Source organism: Episyrphus balteatus, chromosome 1, assembly GCF_945859705.1.
Source record: "Episyrphus balteatus chromosome 1, idEpiBalt1.1, whole genome shotgun sequence".
Classification (NCBI taxonomy): domain Eukaryota; kingdom Metazoa; phylum Arthropoda; class Insecta; order Diptera; family Syrphidae; genus Episyrphus; species Episyrphus balteatus.
This window is the reverse complement of record NC_079134.1, coordinates 50,516,654-50,541,428: the sequence shown is the minus strand read 5'-3', so window position 1 is coordinate 50,541,428 and position 24,775 is coordinate 50,516,654. Positions and strand designations below refer to the sequence as shown.

Sequence of the window (24,775 nt, the reverse complement as noted above, 5' to 3'; positions counted from 1 at the left end):
GGTGATGAAATGATCCAAAGACCAGGGGTTAAGTTTTTCTATTACCTTCCTTTTATTAGACTATTATTATTTAGTGACCCTTTTTTGCGACCGTTTTGAGTTTCCCAACGGCAACACTGCTCAGCGTTACCGCTAAGCGACTTTAGTCGCTATAAGCGACCTTTTTGAAGCCTTAGCGACCAAGCGACGACTTTTTATTCAAAGCGACCTTTTCACCAATTTCATAATAGCGACTTTTTTTTCTAGAAATTGTATTTCTTTTTACCTCTGAATATTTAGAGCTTCAATTTCTTTTTTCGTTACGAAAGTATTCTGAACTTGTTCAGAGCGCGAATAAAATAACTGAGCAGACCGAGTTGAATGCTGAACACAAGCATTTAGCAAGTGATATTGAAAAAAAGAATTTCAAACAAATAAAATAATGGTGCAAAAGTGCAGTAGTCGGTCTAGTTTTTTTTTTATTTTAATTTAAGTTTTAAATTTAATTTCTTGTTTCTGTAAAAGAAAATTTAAGGTAAATAGACAAATGTTCAGAGGCTATTCAGAGCGTGCTCCGAATGTTCTGGTTCTGTTCAGAGATTTTTTCTGAATTGAAAAAGAAAAACGCCTACCCATAAACTCATCCATTTTACCTACCCACAACTTCAATTCAAACTCAAAGAACAAAAAGATGGAATTTTCAGTGAAATTGGAAAGGGAAAAAAATATATTGGGAAACTTGAAAGTCTTTTTTCTTTTAATATTTTATCATTGTTCAAATTAAATGTTTCATACTTCAAATCTTAACGGTCCAAGCGTAGCGTCGAACTAAATTTAAGTTCCTAAAATGAAGACTGTTTTTTTTTTTTTTTCTAATTTTGTTATTTTTTTGTTGTTAATAAAAACTTTGTTTCAAGACAACTTGAGTTTATTTTTCTATGTAAAAACATATGAAAACCGTTTAGTGACCTTCTTTTTTAAATAGCGAATTCTTCGACAAAAAAAGCTACTTTTATTCAATTTTTTAGATTAGCGACTTTTTTAGCGACCTTTTAAAAATATAAACGGTAACGCTGACACTGCTTACTTGTATCTATAGACTATAGTACCTACTTATGTATGTATATATTTAGTTTGTGTTTAACTTATTAGAAAAAATAATTAAATAAACAAAATATACCTGGTTTATGTGTTTTGATATGTGTTTTAAAAAAAAAATTTTACATGAAAAATGAAATGGCCCCTAAAATGTTGAAATGGCCCCGAAAGTGGCCCCTTATATTTATTTTCCAAGAACAACGCTGACTGCCACCAAGTAGGTACGAAGTTCGATTCCTGGGTGTGGTAAAAAAATGATATACTTTTAAAATTATTATCAATAGATTCACTAAAAACTAATGGAATAATATATATAATTTCAGGTCAAAAGATAAAATTCATGATTTAAAATCAAATAAAAACCAGTTAAAAAAAATTCTTTTTTGTTTTTGTAGTTGTTTTTTTTTAGTTTCGATAAGACATGTATTAAAGAGCTATACAAGCTCTTCCGAAGGTATCTGTCAAATCTCAAAGCTTCGGTAGAGCTTCGGTAAAGCTTCGTTTAAAATCCATATAGAGGGTCAAACTTGTATAACGTTCTCCTTTTTCCATGCCCAACAACCTTACTAAAGTTTAAAAGAAGCTGAAATGTAGCTTTTGTAATACCTTAACCGAAGCTGAAATGTTAGTTGGGTGGCCACACAGAAGGGTATATGCGGTAGCGGTACGCGTAATTGTATGAAAAAAATTCCACTTCTGAACGTTGATGTGTCAGTTTGGAATTTTTTTCATACAATTACGCGTACCGCTACCGCATGTACCCCTCTGTGTGAACAAGCGTTAAAGGCTTGGCCACACTGGAAAAGAATGCGGTAGTGCTTTAAGTGAATGTAGGAACAAATTTCCACAACTGAACGTTGACTTCCACTTTGGAATTTTGTTCATACAATTATCCAAACCGCCTCCGCATATCTTTCCGGTGTGGTCAAGCCCTTATAGTTTGTCCTGAAGTCCTCCGAAGCAGGAATCTGAACTAGTTTATTTTTTGAATGAACAGAGAACCATAGATCATACATACCATGGCATCATAAATGAATCAAAATTCATTTATGTTAGATGGAATAGTAAACAAAAACATTTGGGTATTTTTTGTTATAATTTTGTTTCCATTCGATTAAAAACTTAAATAACAATACAATTTGCCATTTGTTGTATTAAGAAAAACCATGGGTGGCAAAAGCTATTGGTGTGATTATTGTGAGTGTTTTATGAAAAATGATATAAATGTTCGTAAAAACCATAATATAGGAACTTCTCATAACATCGCCAAAGCAAATTACTTACAAAAGTTCAAAGGTTTGTAATTATTATTATTATCGCAATAGTCCAGTCATTTTAGTCATTTTTAACCCCAATCTGAAAAATTCCTAGTGGGCTGAATTTTGGTAAACACCTTTATTCCGGCGTCGCACACTGGGGATTTTGCGGAAAAAAGTCCAAAATTTTAAGTACCTCGGAGAACATTTTCAATACTACATACAGTAAAACCCGGATAAGTACCTCACCTTAAATGCCCCGTTTTGATAGGCACTAAAGCGGGTTAGGTACTTACAAGAACTTGCTTAAGTGCTCATAGGCACTTATCTCTTTATTTATTCAATAATAAAAAATAACATGTTTGATAACTCTAAAACTAATCTTCACAAACAAAATTTACTTTGAAAGTTTAAAATAGCTAACAAGTTAGTTTCTACCTTTAGTAAAATTTTTGAATTTTAAAGCGCTATAGCAAACGAAGTTTTTCTTATTGTTGAAACTTGTTTCAAATGTGTACTTAAAAGAAATTTCTGCAAGTAAATTCAATTATAAGTATTTGAAATTGCAGGTAATTAAGCGGGGAAGGTAGTTAAGCGAAAGGTACTTAAGAGATGAGTTGTATATGAAAAAAATCCTTAAAATTTTGGTTCTAAAAAAACAAAGGTACTTATGCGGGTTAGGCACTTAAGCGAGAGGCACTTATCCGGGTTTTACTGTATTTCTAAATTCTAGAATAAAATCTGAATCAAAATCAGAAATAATTACTAAAATCGGACTTGTAGTTTACTTTTTAGAGCTTTGTTAAGGGACAAGTTGTTGAAAGTATAAAAAACGAAAAGAAAATACCCTGAAATTAAAGTTGTGTAATTTTTTTTTGCTTCAGCTGACTCATACACTTTTGTTTTTCCATAAAGATGCCATCATTTGTCTATTGTAAATCGAAGAAATTATTAGTTTTAAGGATGTTAATTATTTTATATAATTATTTAAAGAAAAGAGAAAAAATGGCTTAATTTTTTCATATTTTTGTATATATAATTTTAGCTACACTTGCCTACAGTTAGAGACTATTAAAAACATTTTCCTTATGAAATTACCTTTCGATAAAAGCTAAATTTGGGTGCCACCAGGTGCCACTGCGTTTTTTATTGGCAATTGAAAACTTCATTTGGTCGCAAAAATTATTTTCTTAAAAATTACTTAAAATAACAAAAAAAAAATCATGTGTGCAATTCACACGTGGTAGAAGTGAAACCTTAAAAATTAATTTTCTTGCATAAAATAAAAATCGAAAAAACTTACCTTTTTTTATTCCATCACCTTTAAATCCATATCTTTTATATGACAACCTAATAAATTAAAAAAATAACAAATTTTAAATTTATCTGAAAGCTTTTATTTATTTATTATATTTTATTTTATTTATTTTATTTATATAGGTATTATATTGCTTATTTTTTCACCTTTTATTTGACTTTTCAATCATGTTTCTACCATGTCCAAGCTCAAAATATATGTATATATCGATCAGGTCTATGAGACATTTGCAAAGAGAGCTAGAATTTTTTAAACTCGATGAAATTTCATCCAAAAAGCAAAAAAAACATTTATTTTTATGGTCTCATGCTATTAAATCAATTTTTTTGTTTGACAACCTATACAAAATTGTATACCATGTGAAAGCTTATTGTTTCACCTTGTATAATAATGTATAAATCTTATTTCAAAGAAGTCTACAAGAGAAGTTAGAATTTTTTAGAGTCAACCATGTCGAATTTCCAGACTGAGATTACGGTACTTCCTACACTGGTAGCTGGTCATCGCCAACAGATCTCCACAGGTGTTTTGAGGTATTTTTAAATTTTGTTCAATTTAAGATTGTGTAACTTGTAGAGCACGTTTATGTGTGATATATCAAATAAAAGGTTATGTTATCAGCATGCGTATTAAAGTTACATAAATCAAATTTGTATGTGCACTAGATCAGATATAACGTGTGTTGGAAAAGAACATCTTTTTACCGTTATCTCTAAATTTTGAATATGAAATTAATTGAAATTTTGTACAATTATAATTTATTTAATTACCTATCTACAGTACAAATTTCATTCATCTATCTATTATTTTTTCACAAAAAAGTTATAACATGTTGAAGTCGTGTCGCGTTTTCGTTTCATCTTGTTTCAAATCACCACGATACTAAAGAAGTTTTCACTTCAAAAAAAAAATATTAAAAGTCAATGGTAACACTTACAGTTATAAATGATACCTTTTTTAAAAGCTAGAATATTACGCTTAATTCGAGCTTTTAAATTAAGTTCTTTAAGTTAATTGTTTTTGAAATAATCGATTTCAATGTCAAAATTTTGAATTTAAAAAAACTCATCCAATACTATTTTTGTCAAGATTGGGGATTTGAATACAAAATTGAATTATAAAGAAAACTGCCTTAATTGATTCTAGTTTTCGAGAAAATTGAAAATCTGACAAAAAGGAGATTTTCTACATTTTTGTCAGATTTTTATTTTTTTGGCCGCAAGCTAGAGATCCTTATCCGAAAAGACAAATGGAGAAAGTAAAATTTATTCTTTAGTATCGTTATGATTTGAAACACGATGAAACGAAAAAGCGACAGTGGTTTTTTGACTGTTTTTTTTTACTATAATTCGGGTTTTTCATTTTGCGTGGACGTGGACCTAGACAACAGTATAATGAGTTATTCCTTTCCATTTAATGTAATTAAAATCGGTAAGGTGGTTCCAATAATACAAACAAATAAAAAAAAAAAATGGTTTAGGTACATGTAAATTGTAAATAGCAGTTTTTAGATTTTCTAAGAACAATATCTGGATCCTTTATTACTCTTACAATATTTTTAAAAGGGCGTGGTAGTGGGGGTAAATGAATAATAATGATTTCTTAATCAATCTTAATTTATCAATCTTAAATTACCATTAAGCTTTTTCAGCAGCTAATTTTGTTATAACTGTTATAAGATATTCTGCAACTTTTCTCTTGAGAAGCTCCAAACGACATTTTCTAAGGAATTTATGTTTGGAAAATTGATAACAAGCTCAAAACTAAAATTGAACCATGTTTAAAAAGTGTGTTCTAAATAATGAAGGCGCTTATTGAGTAAAATAAACCAAAAAATTATGTATTTTTTCGTATGTGAGTGAGTGCAATCTAGTCATCTTCTCTACGCTCTACTACCAAAACGGTTCATTTTGCAGAAAATTGTTACAGGCATATGTTGTAGATAGTTTCACGAGGAACAATTTTTATAAGGCTTTAACTAAGCTTTCTGCATAATTATTTTTAATTTTGTGGTGGGAAAAACAGTCACAAAATGAGTTTGAAAATTTTCACTTTTTGAAAAAAGTGGCCGTTATAGTTATACCTTAATAACCTCTGATGACCTCCGATCAATAGGTCGCGAGATATTTGCGAAAAACTTTTCGTGACCTTTTGACCCTTACAACTTTTTAAGCCGGCACGATATCAATGTTGATTTTTCACATCTTCATTAAAACGCAGGTGTATACCAAAATTCAGCACACTATGAATTTTTCCGCAGATAAAACCTAAAATTACTGGACTATAACTAAATTACATCTACATTAAACTCTTCATGTTGCAGACCCTGAACAAATAATAGTCGAAGAAAAAATAAAAATTCCATGCAAGAAAATTTCAAACAATTTGGAATGCTCATTCGGATTTTTCTGCCGGTTTAGTCATTACACTCCTGATGAATTGAACTATTTGCAGTTTTTAAGTAATTTGTTTATATTTTTAGCTTGTATTTACCAAAATCGTTAATTATTTCATATATTTCTAAAGTTGATAAAAACCGATTTAAAAAAGAAAAGGACACAAGAGAAACAGATCCTTTACCTTGGAATAACTCCAAAAGACGCAAACAAATACCGCAACCAACACCAACGTCACTACTGCCAATTGATTTTGAAAGAATAGATGACTCCTGCTTCAATAGCCAATGGGGCTGATCAATTGCAAAATAAATGTATGCCAAAGGAATATAAAATAATGAAAGAGTTCTTTTTAGCTACCAATTTCTATTTATTCATAAATTGTTTTGTTTTTGTAAAGCAGGTGCCAATTTTTCTAGAACACCAACTATACTAGCATTTTTCCCGCACTCAGTATAGTACGTTTTTGCATCTAGTCCAGCAAGATTTTTAGTTGCGGGATTGCACATGTGAGCCAGCAGTAAGTAAACTAAATGTTCTGAAATTAAAATGAGAAAATAACAGTATTAAAACATTTGGTTACAAATATTAAGCTCAAATGAAAAATGGTCAATTTTTCTTGGCTTGATCTGTCTTATCAATTTTTATTTTACTAGTCAATATGATCGAAAAAAAAAGGATACCTCTGTTTTGATGAAGAATGTAGGCATAAAGCGCATGCAGATGATGAGACCTACACTACAGGTCAAAAGTTTGAGGCCAACATTAAAAATTAAATTCATTCATAAAATGAGAAAATAACAGTATTAAAACATTTGGTTACAAATATTAAGCTCAAAAGAAAAATGGTCAATTTTTCTTGGCTTGATCAGTCTTATCAATTTTTATTTTACTAGTCAATATGATCGAAAAAAAAGGTTACCTCTGTTTTGATGAAGAATGTAGGCATAAAGCGCATGCAGATGATGAGACCTACACTACAGGTCAAAAGTTTGAGGCCAACATTAAAAATTAAATTCATTCATGCTTTGGGATGGATTGGTTTTATGAATAGAAGATTAGGTTTTTTATCTTATTTTTACCGACTTCCAAAAAGGAGGAGGTATTCAATTCGTCTGTATTTTTTTTTTTTATTTTATGTTTGTTACCGCATAACTTTGGACAGAGTGAATCAATTTTGATAATTCTTTTTGTATTGGAAAGCTAGTGGCTGCAATGTGGCCCCATTTTCGTTCAGTTTAAGCCATAGGAACTATTAGAATAACCAAAAAACCCCGTTTTGAATCATGAAAGTCGGTTTTGTTTTTTTGATAAAAATGATTATTTACTTTTTTAAGGGTCTTTTTTAAAAACTTATTGAGAGGAATTTGGGTTTTTTTTTTATTTTTACGGCGAACGCCACAGGGGGATCACTAGTGTGAAGCAAATACGTAGGAGAATTATGATCTTCACGGCATCGAAATTATACCGACTTTTGGTTCTTCATTAAGCATTTGCTTAGATCATTTATTAAAGATTCTTCAGCTATTCAGTAAACCATTTGTTCAAAATCGAAAAGTTGCATCACTTTAATTAAGGCATGCAAACCGTGGCGGGACGTGGCTTCGCAGTTGAAGATATCTAAAGGTTGCGTTCAACGTGCCATTAAGGTTCAAGCTCAAACCGGACTTCCACTCCTGTTTTGATTTTCGTTTATAAAAGCAATACTTTTGATTTAAAAAAAGGTGTTCCAAATTTCATTTCGTTTTTAATTTTTGTGAATTGAATTTCTATAACTTTATTTTTGGTGACGTTTTTTATTTCGTTTCGATTTTGGTGGCCGAATTTGAAATCGCATATCTGAAATTGTAAGAAATTTCAGATATGTACAAATATTTGTAAAAACTATTTTGTTTGTTTTTTTTTTTAAGAAAATCAGGCATTAATTCTTCACAATTTATGTACATATTTTGTAAATTTTTCTAAGGAATATCTACTCCGATTTGTCACGAAAATTTGTATAAACCTAGAACCTGCGTGTCGAAATGTTGGCGAATAGAAAAATACAACAAAAAAAAACTATTATTGACAAATAAACAAACGAGGGTCTGCTTATAGTTACAACAAGAAAACAAAATAGCCAAAAAACAGGATCCGAAATATGTGCCGAAATAAACCCCACACGGAATAAGCTGGTGTACATATTCATATAATATTATGTAGTTTATTAAAAATACGAAAAAAAAATAGGTTCAAAGGGCCATACTTCAGTTAATTTTCAATGAAGAAATTTGATAAGTCCAGCATTTTGAAGAAATCTTATCTTATTTTTTTTATTAAAGCAGTGCTTATGTCTATCTTAGCCCAAAAAAAAAGATATAACCAAAACAGCAAAAAACTAAAAAAATCGATATTTTTATGTTTGCTTCGACTGTTTTGGTATAATTTTTTTTTTCAATTTTTACTATTCTAATAGGAAATTTAATTTTCTACAAAAAGTGTTGAATGCAACATATCAAAATCTTGCTTTGTTTACGAGTTATACTGAAAAAAAAGCAAAAAGGGGGATTTTGTTCCCCTATCTTCACTTTCCACCCCCTCATTTAATAGCATTCCACGGTTTTATCTTCTTTTATAACCCATTGAACGATTCCTGCATTAAAAACCCGTGAACGTCTTAGTTCCTTTCTATAAGACATAATCAATAGCCTAATATGATATTTTGATATTCAACAACTAAAAAAATGATGAATGATTAAATATTATTATTATTCTAACTTACCATATCCTAATTCCATTGCAAAGTATAACACCGAACATCCACGTTTCATGTCAGTTGCATTCAATATTTCTTGTTTTAAATCATTTGTTTCGCGTCCTTTAAAACTATCACACTGCCTGCAGTAGTACTGCGAGAATGTCAGCTCATCAGCACTAGCATTGTCTAAACTAGCTACGCTTTTTAAATTTAATCTTTCATCAATACAACTAAGAATCTTCTCTGCCATAAGGTATTCATTTCTTTTCACTGCTATATGCAGTGGAGTTAATCCATCGTCGTTCTTTTGTAAAAGTGTTTTCAAATCTACTTTCTTCAGCAGTGATTCAAGTGTTTGGAGTATTTTCTTCTGTTGTATTGTGTCATCGTCGTTAGAGAGATATAAAACAGCCAAATGGATGATATTATTGGACTCATTATCAAAGTTATCATCTAGATTAAGATTTTCCTTAAGTAATTCATCGATTATGCTTTTAATACAATTCTCTTTAACAGCCAACTGAATAGGATTCTGGTAAGAAAATGAAATAAAATTGTTACACCTTTTTTAAAACGTATGAGTTTAGTAAAAAAAATAATAGACAGAGATTACAAGGCTATTTTTGAGTCTGTGATAGCAGAAAGTAATTGATACTTTGGAGGGAAAGGTTTAAAAAAAGGGACGGGTGCACATTAGTTTTGAAGTTCTGAACATTAAAATGGGAGGGAAATGCAGTTTACATTCTCTTAGTACGACTAAAGAAAGAAGCTCTATAATACACCTACACGTACGAAATTGGGATCAAATGAAATTTGAATATAACGGTTTATTTAATCATTTCAGTAGAGGAATGTAGGTAGGTAGCTATTTGATTTGAACATTTTCTAGAGTAATATCTATAAAACAAAGACAGTCATGATACATTACGCCGGTGCTCAAGAAATATGATTTTATCTGTAATGGGCCTATCAACTATCATTTTCAAAACTCAAGTTTGGATTCTGTCTAAATAGCTCAAGTAGTCTTAGGAGCAAAAATATTTCTTACATCTTCGGAGGAAGCTTAAGCATTTCACTGCAGAAGACAGTCGAAAACAAAACGGAACCAATACGATATGTATTGAACGATTTTAAAGGCAAATTTTAATTCAACAAATAATTCCATTCCAATACTTATTTCTCCCGTTTTTTTAATTTTAGCTGCTCCGAAATCACATGCTGTGGATTTAAAGGTGTTCCAAAAAACGAACGAAAATTTTTACAATTTAAAAATTTTTGCTGCGCCTCAGAGGCGCACGCGACATCTAAAAATTTCTCTCTTAAGAAGAGGCTCGAACAAACTTGTGTTTTAAAAAAAAAAAGTTTATCTTTTCAGGGTTAACAAATTAAATTTAATTCGCGCATAAAACACATGAGGTTTATAAATTTTGACAGCTTTTACAAATAAATCGCTGACTTCGAAAATGTTTTGTTGTTTTCAAGTTGGTAGAAATTAAAAGTAGATCCGAATCAAGCACGGAATCAATAATTTCAGTAAGTATGTTTCCGTTTCCAAATTTCAAACGAATATCAGAACAGCTGTGATAGATACCAAATGTATGCATTTCCGATAAGAGCATGATGTCAAACTCTATCAAATGCTTTTGAAATACCAAACGCAATAATCTTACTTTTTCGAAAACAATGTACAGATTTGTTCCACTGTTCGATGAGATGTTCAGATCACCAGTGGACCTATTGCTACAAAAGTCGTACAGAAGAGGCTTCCATTTTTCAAGAAATTTCATTAGTTCACAATTAACCAGTGTTCCCCTGACCTTCGGGACGTTAGTGCTAATGGTCAATTAGTAAGAGGGTGAGGTTTACAGCCTTATTCTGGCAAACCTAAATAAAATGCACGACTGGGGTCGCACGTACTTGCTCTTGCAGTTCAAAGCACTTTTATGTTAGTCTACTTGTAGATTTTAAAAGCTGGCTCTAAATTAAAACAAAATGGATATTTGGGGAAGAGCCGACATTTAGGGCAAAATTTTGTTAAATGAAAAAATTTTTTTTTTGTTATTTGACTTTTTTGAGAAAAAGTAAAAATGCAGTTTTATTGCCATTACTTTAAATATTACGTATACAAAGTTTAATCAAAATCGTTAGAGCCGTTTTCGAGAAATTCGCAATATCGTATTTTTTTGTATGGGAGGTATACGTTCTAAACGAGATATAAAAAAACAAAAAAAAACCAACTTTCAGAATTCTATAAAAATCATCTGTACCAAATTTGAAGAAAATCCGTCCACCCGTTTAGGCTGTGGAGATGGACGCACAGACGCACAGACGGACGGACGGAATTGCGAGACCCACTTTTTTGGAATTCTCCATCATCGTAATGTTGGTTTTGATTAAAACCTCAAATTTTTTTTTCGACACGAAACCAATACTTGCCCTATAGAGCAAGTAAAAATCACAAGAACCTCACAGTGTGAGCTGAATTTGATTTTATGAGGTTTTCGTATCACAAAAACTTTCGAATTTGTGATCTATGTACTCTGAAGCAAGTTTGACATTTGTTAGTAAGAAGTTTGTGAGAAATAGATCTTCACAAAATTGAGATATCCTCTAGAGGTTCTTTGTAAAGTATCAGTGAGGTTTGCCAGAATAGGGCTGTTAGGGACAGGCTGGATTAATGCTGTTTTCCATCCACTTGGGAAGATGGCAGAGATACTATCCGGGCCAAAATATTTTTGTATATCAAGGTCATAGACATAGCCACGGAACGAATACGAAAGAAGATTCGTTCCATGGCATCATGTACGCTCTCGTATATTGGAGGAGTCATGACTCTAAAGGGTAGAGTAGAGTAAGCAGCAAACTACCTAGCGAGTAGATTAGCTTTCTTAAGAGAGCTAACAAAAGAACTATAATTGAAAACAGGCAATAATCTCGAGGTAAATGTAGTTATTATAGGGTGCTTTCATAAATGCATGGTTGCGCAAGTCTGACCAATGCAAAGCTTTCATTAATGCAAATGACAAATGTCAGGTGTTCATAAATGTAAAACGCAAATATTTGCAGCGCAAATGTTCAAATGAAAAAATTCCCATGCGCAATGAATTTAAACTCAAAGAAAGAAGGAAAATGCGGTAAAAATGATACAGCTTTTCTTTATTTCTCAATTTTGTCAAAATATTGATTGGAAATTCAAAGTTCAATTAAAAATAACAAAAATAGCCGCGAATTTCTTGGATATAATAAATTTGTAAATATTTAGAGAAATGTTAAAAAAAGTTGTTTTTTCTTCTTAAAGAAGATATGATTGTTTTGGAGAAGAGGCTGAATTGAAACTTAAAAATTTTGCCAAATGACGCAAATCAGAAAAAGTGTTCATAAATTCAAAGTAAAATACATGCGCAAATAGTTTTTCTGACATTAGTCTGATCGCAAATGACCGCATGTAAACAAAGCAACCATGCAATTATGAAAGCACCCATACCTTTGGGACATTATAGTAGTTTAAGCCTAAATTTTTGATTTGTTTAACTTAAATTCTTAAAGTGTCGTTTCAGTAAATGGCACTCACTTTAGCATTTCCAACCTTTGATTTTCTTTCTACAAACCAAAATAATTTGAATGTTCAAAACATTTACATCAATTTAAAAAGATAAAACTTTTTTACTTACATCATCATCATCTGTAACAAGGCTAAGCAAATCTTTCCCACGAAATTTCCACACATATAATTGCTTTTTAAGTTTAGGCAGTTCATTTTGAATAATAGCTTCGTGGATTGGTCTGTTTGGAAAATATTAAAAATTTTAAAATCTCAAACTAGGTACTATAGACTTATTAATTACACCGGCACACAGTGGTGCCATTCTTCGTTTTTGCCGACAAAATTCATTTGCACGGCCATTTCTGGACGAAAAGTCATGAAATTTGGTACACTGAATGATTATAGTATGGAGAATACGAAAAGGCTGCCACCTTTTTTTTATTCAAAATGGCGGCTCCAAATGAGCGTTAAAATTGAATTTTCATTTTCAAAACAGTATATAAGCTAGAAATTGGGCTAAATTCATGTCAAAAAGTTGTTAGATTTAAGATTTAGGACTCATAGATTAATATTCATTACAAAAAAATCAAAAAATTTGAAAACAAAGTCCAGAAAATGCCAATTCAGTAAAACACATTTTAAGACCTCTAATTACGCTATTTCATGGATTTTTTTTTTTTAATTTATCACAATTTTGAGATCTCTTCTATTTATGTTTCATAAGAAAATTGAAAATATTGGGGTTATATGGTTGCCAACTATGTTTTTAAGTAAATATAAGAAAACATGATATAATGAAAAGTTTCAATGTTCAATAAAACTGAGAATTTAATTTTTCCGTAAACCATAAAATAGATTTTATCGTTTTAAATTCAAATCCGGAGTCAAAAAAAATCTATGACGTCACGTTTTTGAGATATAAGCAGATCAAAATTAATTTATATCTTCGAAACTTGACGTCATAGATTTTTTTTGACTCCGGATCTGAATTTAAAACGCTAAAATCTATTAGAAAAGTATATTTTGGTTAACGGAAAAATTAAATTCTCAGTTTTATTGAACATTGAAACTTTTCATTATATCATGTTTTCTTATATTTACTTAAAAACATAGTTGGCAACCATATAACCCAAATATTTTCAATTTTCTTATGAAACATAAATAGAAGAGATCTCAAAATTGTGATAAATTAAAAAAAAAAAATCCATGAAATAGCGTAATTAGAGGTCTTAAAATGTGTTTTACTAAATTGGCATTTTCTGGACTTTGTTTTAAATTTTTTTGATTTTTTTGTAATGAATATTAATCTATGAGTCCTAAATCTTAAATCTAACAACTGTTTGACATGAATTTAAGCCAATTTCTAGCTCATATACTGTTATGAAAATGAAAATTCTATTTTAAAGCTCATTCTTCCCGCCATTTTGAATAAAAAAAAGTTGGCAGCCTTTTCGTATTCTCCATACTAAAATCATTCAGTGTACCAAATTTCATGACATTTCGTCCAGAAATGGCTGTGCAAATGAATTTTGTCGGCAAAAACGAAGAATGGCACCACTGTGCGGCATAAAAAAAAAGTCATGTACCAGGAACCAGATCTATATTTATATATGTTTTTGGCTCGCTGAATCGGAATTTTAGTTCCGTTTGGCATGGTCACCCTCCAGTTTTTAGTAAAATCAAAAAAGGAAGCTTTTTGCCTTTGTTGTTTTTTTTTTTTTTTTTGCATTTTTCCCAAAACTGATTCAGCGGTTACAAAAACATATGGGCCATATTCATAGACACTGTGTAAGAAAGACTGAAGTTTATTCTATTCAAATAACATAGGATAAACCCCAGTCTAAGATAAACTAGGGTATAAAAACGACTATAAATATGCCCCATAGAAAGATAGGTCTGCTCTAAAGTACATACAACTTTTTTTTGTGTGCTGGCACTGTCGCTGCCATCCCCGGAATTTCAAGTTCGTTTTGCCCGGTCACCCTCCAGTTTTGAGAAAAATGCAAAAACATTTAAAATGTCATACAAATTCAAACAAAATGCAGTTACAGCTGAAAACTGTTTTTTTTTTTTGCATTTTTCCCAAAACTGGACCGTGCTAAAAGGACTTGAAATTCGTATTCAGCGGGTCCAAAATTATATTAGAAAGATAGGTCTAGTTCCTGTTACATGACACTTTTTTTGGTGTGCTAGTTTTATTATTCACTTACAAAAATCCAGCATGATTACGTTGGTCGGATGTTTCCCATTCAATTTTCATTTGATGCTTTATTGTTTCGAGATTATTTTGACTATGCAAAATATTGTCCTCCAGATCACTGTCAAGAACATTTGACTCGCAATTCTGGAAAAACACCGAAACAGCATCATCATTTGAATCAATTCGCATTAATTTGCGAGGTTGTCTTTCACCATCCGATGTATTCTATCAAAACGCGTTAAGTGGTTTATTTATTTTTTTATAATCTTGTTTGAATACATACTTGAATTGTTAATTTATTTGGATCTTGTTTTAAGATTGGAACAATGCTTGAATGTTGGGCAGTTTTAACGACTTTTGGGCAATTCCTTTTCCGTTTCCGACGACGTTTTTCTCTTTCTTCTGTTTTAGAAGTTGTAGTTGTCCCTTGATCTATTACTAAACTATTAGTTATTTGCCAGATGTTGTCTTCAGTTTGAGTTCCCACGTCCATTGTGTATTGACAATTTTGTTTGGTCTTACAATTTGGACAACTTTGAAAGCCATTTATAGCATCGGTAACACGATCGCGTACATCTTTATCAGGAATTTTCAAGAGTGCAGCAAATAGCTCACGATATTCGGGTAAAAACCGTTTGCGACGGGAATAAATAGGATTGGAGACACCCATCATTTTTTATTAATGCAAACAAAATAATATTTTATTATGTTTGATTTGGAGTATACTACTTGTTCGAAGTAGAAGAGTGATAACAAATAAATTTTGTTATGGCACGTTTTGGGGAAATCCCCACTTTCCAATTTTCTGATTTGACAGAAAAGAAATGTATGAATTGCATAAATGGAAAGTTCATTTTGGAAATAGATTAGAGTTCATTGAACGATTTTTCCAATAGGCGTGTCCCACAAAGAGAGATCTCTGAGGGGTCAGAGATTTTTTAAGCTTAAAACCTTGTACGCTACTGATGCGAAACGAAAAATGTTCAAGTCTCCAAAGTCGACAGCAAAAATGGTAACGAAAAAATATCATCGAGTATTCTGTCAAAGTCAAAATTAAAAAAATTAAAAATTAATTTAAAATCAAGAAAAATCAACAGAAAATAATTTTTAAAGCAAGAAATAAATAAATTAAAAGTGCAAAAAACCGTCAACACTGTTCTTGGAGTCAAGAAAAATGCACATGACAGTAAAAAGTAAGTGACATAGTGAAAACTCTCCAATTTTTCGCTAGAGTTGCGTACTGAAAAACGAAAAGCTAAACGAAATTTTTCGTTCAAGATTTCGTTTCGCTTCAACTGCGTACAAAGCTTTAAGCCCAGTACGCACATCGCGCTAAACTAATTTTTATCTCGACAATTTTTATCTCTACACGCGTTCGCTAAAAGACAAGATAAATTTAAATTTAAAAATAACGGCTGAATCACAGTAACATTTACTTATACCTACTTACAATCAAAATTACATAAATATTTTTTTTGCCTCTTATTCCTTGCAGCAACAACAATGACCACAAATGTCAAAATTTATCTGTGAAAAAATGCGCTGAGCTTTATTTCGCGAGCTTAATTGAGTGGAGACTTTTTGAAAAGTAGTAGATGAGAATTCCAATTTAGCGTACTGGGCTTTAAGGCTTAAAGCCTAGTACGCAGATCGCGCTAAAATTTATCTTTCATACAAATTTCCTCCAAAGATAAATTTTAGCGAGGATTTTTAGCTAGGTAGTACGCACTTCACGCGCTAAATTCGAATTCTCATCTACTACTTTTGCAAAAAGTCTCCACTCAATTTAGCTCTCGAAATAATGCTCAGCGCATTTTTTCACAGATAAATTTTGACATTTGTGGTCATTGTTGTTGCTGCAAGGAATAAGAGGCAAAAAAACCTTGGAATATATAAAAGAAGAGGAACAAAACAAAATGAGAGCGTAAAAAAGGTATTCTGCAGGTAAAAAAAATATGTATGTAATATTGAATGTAAGCAGGTATAAGTAAATCAAACTGTGATTCAGCCGTTATTTTTAAATTTAAATTTATCTTGGCTTTTAGCGAACGCGTGTAGAGATAAAAATTGTCGAGATAAAATTTAGTTTAGCGCGATCTGCATACTGGGCTTTATTTTTAAATTTAAATTTATTTTGGCTTTCAGCGAACGCGTGTAGAGATAAAAATTGTCGAGATAAAGTTTAGTTTAGCGCGATCTGCGTACTGGGCTTAACTACACACACCACTTTTTGAAAAAAGTACAAAAGTGAAAAGATTTTTTTTCTGGCTATCGCAATTGTTTTGGGATAAAGAGTTTGCAAATAGTTTTTTAGACCAAAAAATAAGCTTTGTGCATCATTTGTTTTAATTTTCATCCCAAAAAACTATACAAAAATGCGTTTGAAAATTTTCACTTTTGTACTTTTTCACTTTTTGAGTCAATGTAGTTAAGCCTTTAAGGCTTAACTACATTCACTTTTTGATTTCAAAAAGTGAAAAAGTGAAAAATACACACATACCACTAGCGACATCTTCATACGAAAATGAGTATCAAAATTGTGTTTGAAACTTTAAGATTATCTGTCATTTGTGAAAAAAAAAAAATGTGCAGTTATTTGTTTTTGTCTTGCGGTCAAGATGTGAGTACTAACAATTTTTGTTTTATTTCTTAAGACTTTATTATTTTTATTTTCTAATTTCTTTTAAATATGTGGGCATAAAGAAATTTCAACATTCAACTGTGTGCATTTATTTCCGTTGTTCAACTAGCTCATCGCCGCCGCTGGGAAAGAAAAAAACAACCAAGCCAAAGAGTCCCCACTTCAGAAGCATCACGACGTAAATTGTGTTCTCCAACTTTAATTGGATTTTATTGCGCTACTCATTCAAACATAAATATTCGAATAAACACTGAGTGATGATGTGGTCCAGTATGATAAGCTTTAAGGTTAGATTATTATTGGAGTAGGAGATTGTGATTGGTGGTGGTGTTGTTGTGCCCAAGAGAATTTAATTTTTGGAGGTTACCATCGAGCTAATACCATCTTCTCAGTCGGTGGAAAAGCAACGAAACAAAAAAGAAACTAAAGTGAAATAAGCAATAATTATGTATCCTTTTTTGGCCAAAGAAAAATTTTAAACTAAAAACATGTGTTTGAGTTTTATTTTGAAAACTTTCCAAAGTGCTTAATAAATTTATTGTATTATACAGTTACATCAAGGTATGTGCAAGGGCTATACGCTTTCAAGGCTATAGAATGATATATTTGTGCATTAAATCACAAAGGAAAACCTTTTGAAAGATTATGTTGGATTGGAATTTGTTTCGAATTCATAAATTAAAATTTTTTTTGTTTACAACAAATTATCTGTCAAAAAAGGCGTGTTCATTGAAAATTATCCTTTACAACGCCATCTAGCAATCAGTTTCTTAAGTTGTTGGTTTGCATGTGTTGGTGTTTTCAAAAAGTGAAAAAGTAAAAGTTAAAAATGTTTTAACTTTCACTTTTGTTTTTCTGAGATGAAAGATAGAATTTTGCAGTGTGTTGGTGAAAGACAAAACATTTTTTCACTTTTGTACTTTTTGAAGTTGAATGTAGTTAAGCCTTTAAAGTCTTAACTACATTAGCTCAAAAAGTGAAAAAGTACAAAAGTGAAAATTTTCAAACGCATTTTTGTATAGTTTTTCGGGCTGGAAAATTAAAACAAATGATGCTGAAAGCTTATTTTATGGTCTAAAAAACAATTTGTATACTCTTTTTCACAAAACAATTGCTCTAGCCAGAAAAAAATTATTTTCACTTTTGTACTTTTTCAAAAAGTGGTGTATCTAATTAAGCCTTAAGGCTTTATTTTATTATACCTATATTACAACAAGAAAAAATTTAAAAAAATTTAAAAAAAAATTAAGGTGGACTCTTTGATAAAATACTTGGATAGTGAAGGCGAAACAAATAAAACTCAGAATCAATCAAAAACAAAATACAATTCAATTTATTTTGAAAGAGGAAAAAAACTATTGACAGAACTTACTCAGGTAATTTCTCCAACTTCAAAATTTTGCGCGGGATTAAAAAATGTTATGTAGAGATTGAATTGTAGAGATACAATTTTCGTTCAAGATTTCGTTGTGCTTTTTGTATCGAAAATCCTCGGCTAATATTTAACCCAATGCACACATGGTCTTATAATGTAATTTTTATTAAATATGATTTAAAATCATGAAAATATAAAAAATATAAACCAGCATAAAAGTGTTCATATATGCGTTTCGCCCCGATGTAATGGTTGGGCTCATCAGAAGATGACCATTACACCTTGTCTTGACGCATATTTTCCCGAATAAATCGAGATTCCATATAATCCGAGCTGCATAGAGCAACTGCGAATTATATAGTTGCTACAAGTCTTCAAAGAAGATAAATTGTAGCTATTTTTATTGCCTTGCTATGGCATTGGAGAAATATTTGACTGTTAACAGTCGAATTGTTTTTTCCTGAACACCGTTTATTTTTATTAAATATGATTTAAAATCATGAAAATATAAAAAATATAAATGTATATAAATATATATATATATTATATTTTTTATATTTTTATGATTTTAAATCATATTTAATAAAAATAAACGGTGTTCAGAAAAAAACAATTCGACTGTTAACAGTCAAATATTTCTTATAATGTAAATCATCACTGGAAATTTCCCTAAAAAAATTCCTATTTATTGGAATATCTTTTTTTCACCTTCACAGTTCATCGTGGAATTACTTGGAAAGTCAAACGTCTTTATATCATTTTAAAATTTTACTTATTCCAAAAGCTACTTAATTTTTGTATTCTCGCTTTTTGCCGGTTTGTGTGAAATAAAAAGATTCATATCTTTTTGATAATTTTATTTATTTATAATAATCTCAAAGTAAATAATAATACCACAAATATAAAAAAAATGGGCGTTGAAATTGAAAAAGTTGGCGATACCACAACAGTTGAATTAACTGAAGCCGAAAATGAGTTATACGATCGTCAAATTCGTCTTTGGGGGTTAGAGTCTCAGAAGCGGTAAGAAAAAAAGCTTATACACTTTTCCGCAAAAATTCTCACAAATGTAAAATTTCTAGCCTACGCACAGCTAAAGTTCTTATTTCTGGATTAAATGGAATTGGAGCTGAAGTAACAAAGAATATAATTCTATCTGGAGTCAATTCGGTTAAGTTGCACGATGACAAAGTCGTCACAGAGGAAGACTTTTGTTCCCAATTTCTAGCCTCTCGTGATTCACTTGGTGTAAACAGAGCTACAGCATCTATTGAACGTGCCAGACATCTTAATCCAATGGTTGAAATTTCAATAGACACTGAACCATTGGAGAAGAAAAATGAAGTATTCTTCTCTCAATTCGATGTTGTTGTTATTATTGGATCGCCAGAAGCTGAAATAATTCGTATTGACAATATTTGCCGCAAAAAGAATATAAAGTTCTTCTGTGGTGACGTTTGGGGTATGTTTGGATATTGTTGTGCCGACTTGCAGAAGCATTCCTTTTTGCAGTGAGTATATTCAGTTCAACTTAATGATTTATGTATAATGTCTAAGAACTTAAGTATAAACTTTGAATTTGCCATCAGAACAAAAAATTATGAATGAGTCATTTGCTTTTTGGGACCAATTACAGAAATTTACTGTCTCTTCGAAAAAAAAAACACCCTTTTGTCCAAACTCTATTTATGAAAACTTTTACGGCCAATTTCTTCACATGAGTCCTAAGTCAGCCTAGTACCCGACCTAGCTAGACCAGGTCCTCGCACTAGTACTCGGTCCTAACGAAAAGTTAGTACCTGAGCATTTCTTCACATTCATAGGACCTGATCTAAGTTCACAACGCAGTCCTAAGAATTAATTCGTATAAAACTGGTCTAACTGTCATTTTGACAATATTTTGATGTTTAAAATATATTATTTTGATAATTCAGCAAATTAAACAAAACAAAATAGACAAAAAGCGTTTAAATTTAGCGAAATCACCATTTAGAAAATAATTTAAAAACATTATAATGACGCTTAAGAAGACCTAACAAGAAAAATGAAAATAGAAACAAAAAAATAAAATTCAAGTTCTATCAAGAAGTGTCACCATCAAAAATAAGATGTCATGATCTATTAACTACGAGGGTCGCCTGCCGGAAGAAGAATCATATTAAGTTAGCAAATAAAAAAAGATAGTTTGCGTATTAGACGTTTGTACCTACATATATAATTTCAATAAAAATAACAGTTTTTAAAAGTGCAGTCTTTTTTTGTGTGATTATGTCTGATAGAAATAATCGGTGAGAGTCGCGTTATTAACTATAACTTGAAGAAGTAGAAGGCGCCGACTTTTTATTAAAAACGTCTAACCACAACTGTTTTTAATTGCTGGACAGATGTCGTTTTCCAATTGTGCATCAAAAATTAGATCCATTTTCTTCAAACAAAAATTACAAAATGCACAATTTCGACAAAAAATAAAATGCCAAAATCAGAATAAAAATCAATAAAAGCAAAGAGTATCTATTTAAAAAGACATCAAATCTCCAAACAGCTAATTAAATTTTCGATGAATGCAAAAAATCCCACCAATTCAAGTTTTATCGTCGCTAGACTGCCGATTTTTAGGTTCTAACTTTTAGGACGTCCTAAGCAAAAATCGGTACCAATTTGACAGTACTAGGGCTTAGAACTTGTGTGAAGAAATCACTTGGTACCGATTTGAGTACTAACGATTGGTATAATAACCAGGTACTAGCAGATTTTGAGGAGCTAGCTAGTACCGAGTCCTAACTAGTACTCGGTCCTAAGTTGACAGTTCTAGGGCTTAGTACCTGAGTGAAGAAATGAGTTGATACCGATTTGAGTACTAACTTTAGGACTAGGACCGGTACTAGCGCTAGGACTCTGTGAAGAAATCAGCCGTTAATGAAACTTCTTAATCCCAAATGTAAAATTTTAACGAAATTTCATTAGGGTGACCCATAATTTTTTTTTTATTTCAATCAAAGAAACACCCTTTTAACCAATATATTTCCACAGAAATTTTTTAATTTTGCATTCCAATATCAAAAGTAACAGAAGCCCTGTTTTTTTCTACAAGCTACTCATATTTTGAAAAATTAAAACAAAACATGATACTTCGTATCAATTCCAAATTTTGCAAGTGTGTTCCAAGCAGAATTGCTGGCTATAAAGGAAGCTTGCAAACCATAAAAATAAATTTAAATCAAAACCAAAACGTAGCTTTACTAACAGATAGTCAGGCTGCTATAAAAGCAATTTCTTCGGCCATGACATCGTCTAAAATGGTTCAGTAGTGCAGTAGTGAACTCTCAATGCTGAGCGAAAGCCTCACAATAACTCTTATGTGGATTCCAGGACATAGTGGTTTTGAAGGTAACGAAAAGGGGGATCAACTGGCCAACTATGCCAATGTCCTGCCCTCGCTAGGAATAGAAAACTTTCTCTGGGGAGTGAATTTTTTTAATGACGTAAATGAAATCTCAGAATCTAATATCAAAGACTTGATCTCATTCCTCAATGCAACAAAGTGGATTTAGGACAGCCAAATCACTTATTTTTCTTAAGAATCACATTATATAAATCCATTTGTCACTCATGGGTTTCATAAGCTTTGGTATCAAAACGGCCCACTCTGCGCTAATTGGGTCATCAAGCTCAGTTGCTTTGACCGCCATTTCTACCTACCTACTACCTGAATTTCATAAAGGTACAATTATTATTACTAATGTCGTTTTCTATTGACTTTAGATATTTTTGTGTAAAAATTTCAGATTTTCCACTGCAAATAGAATATGAAATCTAGTCTTGTAATTGTGTACGAAATCTGTGCGTAAAAAAAAAAAATAAAACAACAAAAAATGTTCAGACAAATGTCAAATAAAGGAGTGTGTGTGAAAGTACTTGTGTTTGTATGCGTGAATCTTGCTAAAAATCCAGATTCTTGAATCTCAGATTCATTTTTTTATCATTTTTTTGAATCTCAAGACGCAAATAGATCATGAAATCTGAGATTTTTCCACTATTTCCCCTCTTCACCCCCCCCCCCCCTTTCAGCTGTCAGATTCACAAATCTCATTCTGAGATTCGTCAATAGAAAACGACATAAAACAAAAACCACCTTTCACATGAAAATAAGGTAGGTATAGACTAGTGATGGGAACTATCGAATAAAAACTATCAAACTATCGAAAGTTGTAAAATAATCATTCATTCGATAGTTTTAAATCATTCATTCATTGAGTTACTATTTTCATTCGAATAGTTTTTTATACGATAATTTTTTGATTCAATTAGTTTTTTATACGATAGTTTTCACATTCGAATAGTTTTTTTTATTCGATAGTCTATTATATAATATGTATTCGATAGTTTATTCAATAGTTTTATCCGATAGTTTTGTTCGAGAGTTTTTATTCGAATTAATGAATGAAATATTCGACTGTTCAAATTATTCAGTTACTAACTATCGATAGTTCAAATCATTCGTTAGTTCCCATCACTATTTTATTCGTAATTCCCATGGCAAAGACAATTTTACTCGAACTTATCGCGGATTCTCATTCCAAAAAAAAACACTTTCACCAAAAATATTTTTATAGACTGCTTAGATTCTTGGTTTCTGTTATAAATGAAACCTTTCTACCAATTTTCATTTCGGTACCTTTTTTGTCCCAGTTTTTGTGGTACTAATTCCGAATTTCATCATTTCTAAAAAAAAAAGAAACACACTAGATGACTTTGGAGACTCTTTAGTTTCTTAGTTCTTATAACAAACGAAACTTTTTCATCAAGTTTAAAAAATTAACAAAATTTATGTATTTTTGTATTTTTTAGGGATGTTGTTAAACACAAAATTATCTCGGAACCCAACCAAAAAGTCAAGACAGAAATTGTCACCACAGCAGTACAACAAGAACTAGAGTTTCCTCCGTTGCAAGAAGTATTTGATTTCGACTATAACCTGCCTGAATTCCAGAGAAGCTTGAAGCGCAAAGGACCAGCTTTTCTCGTTTTGCGTATTCTGCAGAAGTTCCGTGAGGTTTTCAAAAGAGATCCTTCGTACCAAACTCGTGAAGAGGATATCATTGAATTGACTAAAATAAGAGATGAATTAAGCAATGAGAATATTGTTCCTTTGAGTTGCTTTTCAAATGTTTTTAGTCAGATTTCACCAACAGCCGCAGTAGTTGGTGGAGTTCTGGCCCAGGAAGTAATTAAAGTTATTTCAAAGAAGGAGGCACCACTTTGCAATGTATTTTTGTTCGATCCAGAGACTTGCTGTGGTTTCATTGAAAACATATCTGCCGAACTCTTTAAAAAACAATAAACTTGCTGTAAGGTATTTTTAATAAACAAGTATTTTTTGATATAAAACATGTCGTACTTTATTTTGAAATGGAAGAACCAAATGTAACGGCCATATTATTCACTAGTTTAAAAAATACATCTGGATGTAAACAATGTCAAATGTCAAAAATAAATCCAACTCCATAATATTCACTACTTAAATCCAATCTTAAATCCAATTTTTTAAATCCATTTTCGTTAAATCCAAATAAATTTAAACTGCTCTCTGGAGGTCCGTTTAACTTTATAGATCCAGATGTAAAATTCATTTTTACAGTGTTCAGTTGTTTTGTAAAGTATTTTGTGAAGGAAAAATAAAGATAAATGCAAATTATACAAAATTTATTGAATAATCACATAATTTTTTTTGAGTGAATAATATGAACAAAAAATTAAATCCATGGATTTATGAAATTCAGATTTAATGGATTGCATTTAAAATTAACTTTAATCCAAACTAAATCCAGAGTGAATAATATGGCCGTAAGTAAATTGAAATAGATTGCTAGATAATCGTCTAGAGCAGATTTGTATTCTACCTTCTTCATCTTTCTTATTCCAAATACTTTCCATTGTAAGTTATAGTGACTGACAGCCCCTTCACTTCGCAGAAAGCGAAGATAAACAACGATCTAATCATTTTGTCGAGCAAAAGTTATTTACAGAAGTAAGTAAGCACCCCTGATAATCTGGTCAGGAGCATATGGGGAAGTGGTCACCCTTCGTACACGGTCACCCTTCGTGCAGTGAGCATAAAACACGGTATTTAAACACGTGCTTACTAGTGTGCATAGACATAGTAGGCGCCGAGCTGCTAGATAAATTTTGAATCCTAAGTGCAACGGATTCGGTCGCCACAAGACTTTTAGT

At 31.2% G+C, this 24,775-nt stretch overlaps 3 protein-coding genes across 3 annotated transcripts; 2 read left to right on the top strand and 1 right to left on the bottom strand.

Annotated features, from left to right (window-relative positions):
* The first annotated feature begins 2,114 nt into the window (after nucleotides 1-2,114).
* On the top strand, nucleotides 2,115-6,410 carry LOC129905925 (zinc finger matrin-type protein 5). Its single transcript, XM_055981552.1, has 3 exons — nucleotides 2,115-2,373; nucleotides 5,975-6,112; nucleotides 6,178-6,410. The coding sequence occupies exons 1-3, from the start codon at nucleotides 2,244-2,246 to the stop codon at nucleotides 6,342-6,344; spliced, it is 435 nt and encodes a 144-aa protein (XP_055837527.1). The 5' UTR covers nucleotides 2,115-2,243; the 3' UTR covers nucleotides 6,345-6,410.
* An 11-nt stretch (nucleotides 6,411-6,421) lies between these two features.
* On the bottom strand, nucleotides 6,422-15,300 carry LOC129905924 (uncharacterized). Its single transcript, XM_055981551.1, has 5 exons — nucleotides 14,812-15,300; nucleotides 14,539-14,753; nucleotides 12,456-12,567; nucleotides 8,809-9,316; nucleotides 6,422-6,585 (listed from the first exon to the last, which is right to left on the bottom strand). Exons 1-5 carry the CDS (start codon nucleotides 15,199-15,201, stop codon nucleotides 6,422-6,424), a joined length of 1,389 nt encoding a protein of 462 aa, XP_055837526.1. The 5' UTR covers nucleotides 15,202-15,300.
* Nucleotides 15,301-19,319: 4,019 nt separating this feature from the next.
* LOC129906588 (SUMO-activating enzyme subunit 1) lies at nucleotides 19,320-23,932 on the top strand. Its single transcript, XM_055982400.1, has 3 exons — nucleotides 19,320-19,567; nucleotides 19,627-20,055; nucleotides 23,393-23,932. The coding sequence occupies exons 1-3, from the start codon at nucleotides 19,455-19,457 to the stop codon at nucleotides 23,883-23,885; spliced, it is 1,035 nt and encodes a 344-aa protein (XP_055838375.1). The 5' UTR covers nucleotides 19,320-19,454; the 3' UTR covers nucleotides 23,886-23,932.
* The last annotated feature ends 843 nt before the right edge of the window (nucleotides 23,933-24,775 follow it).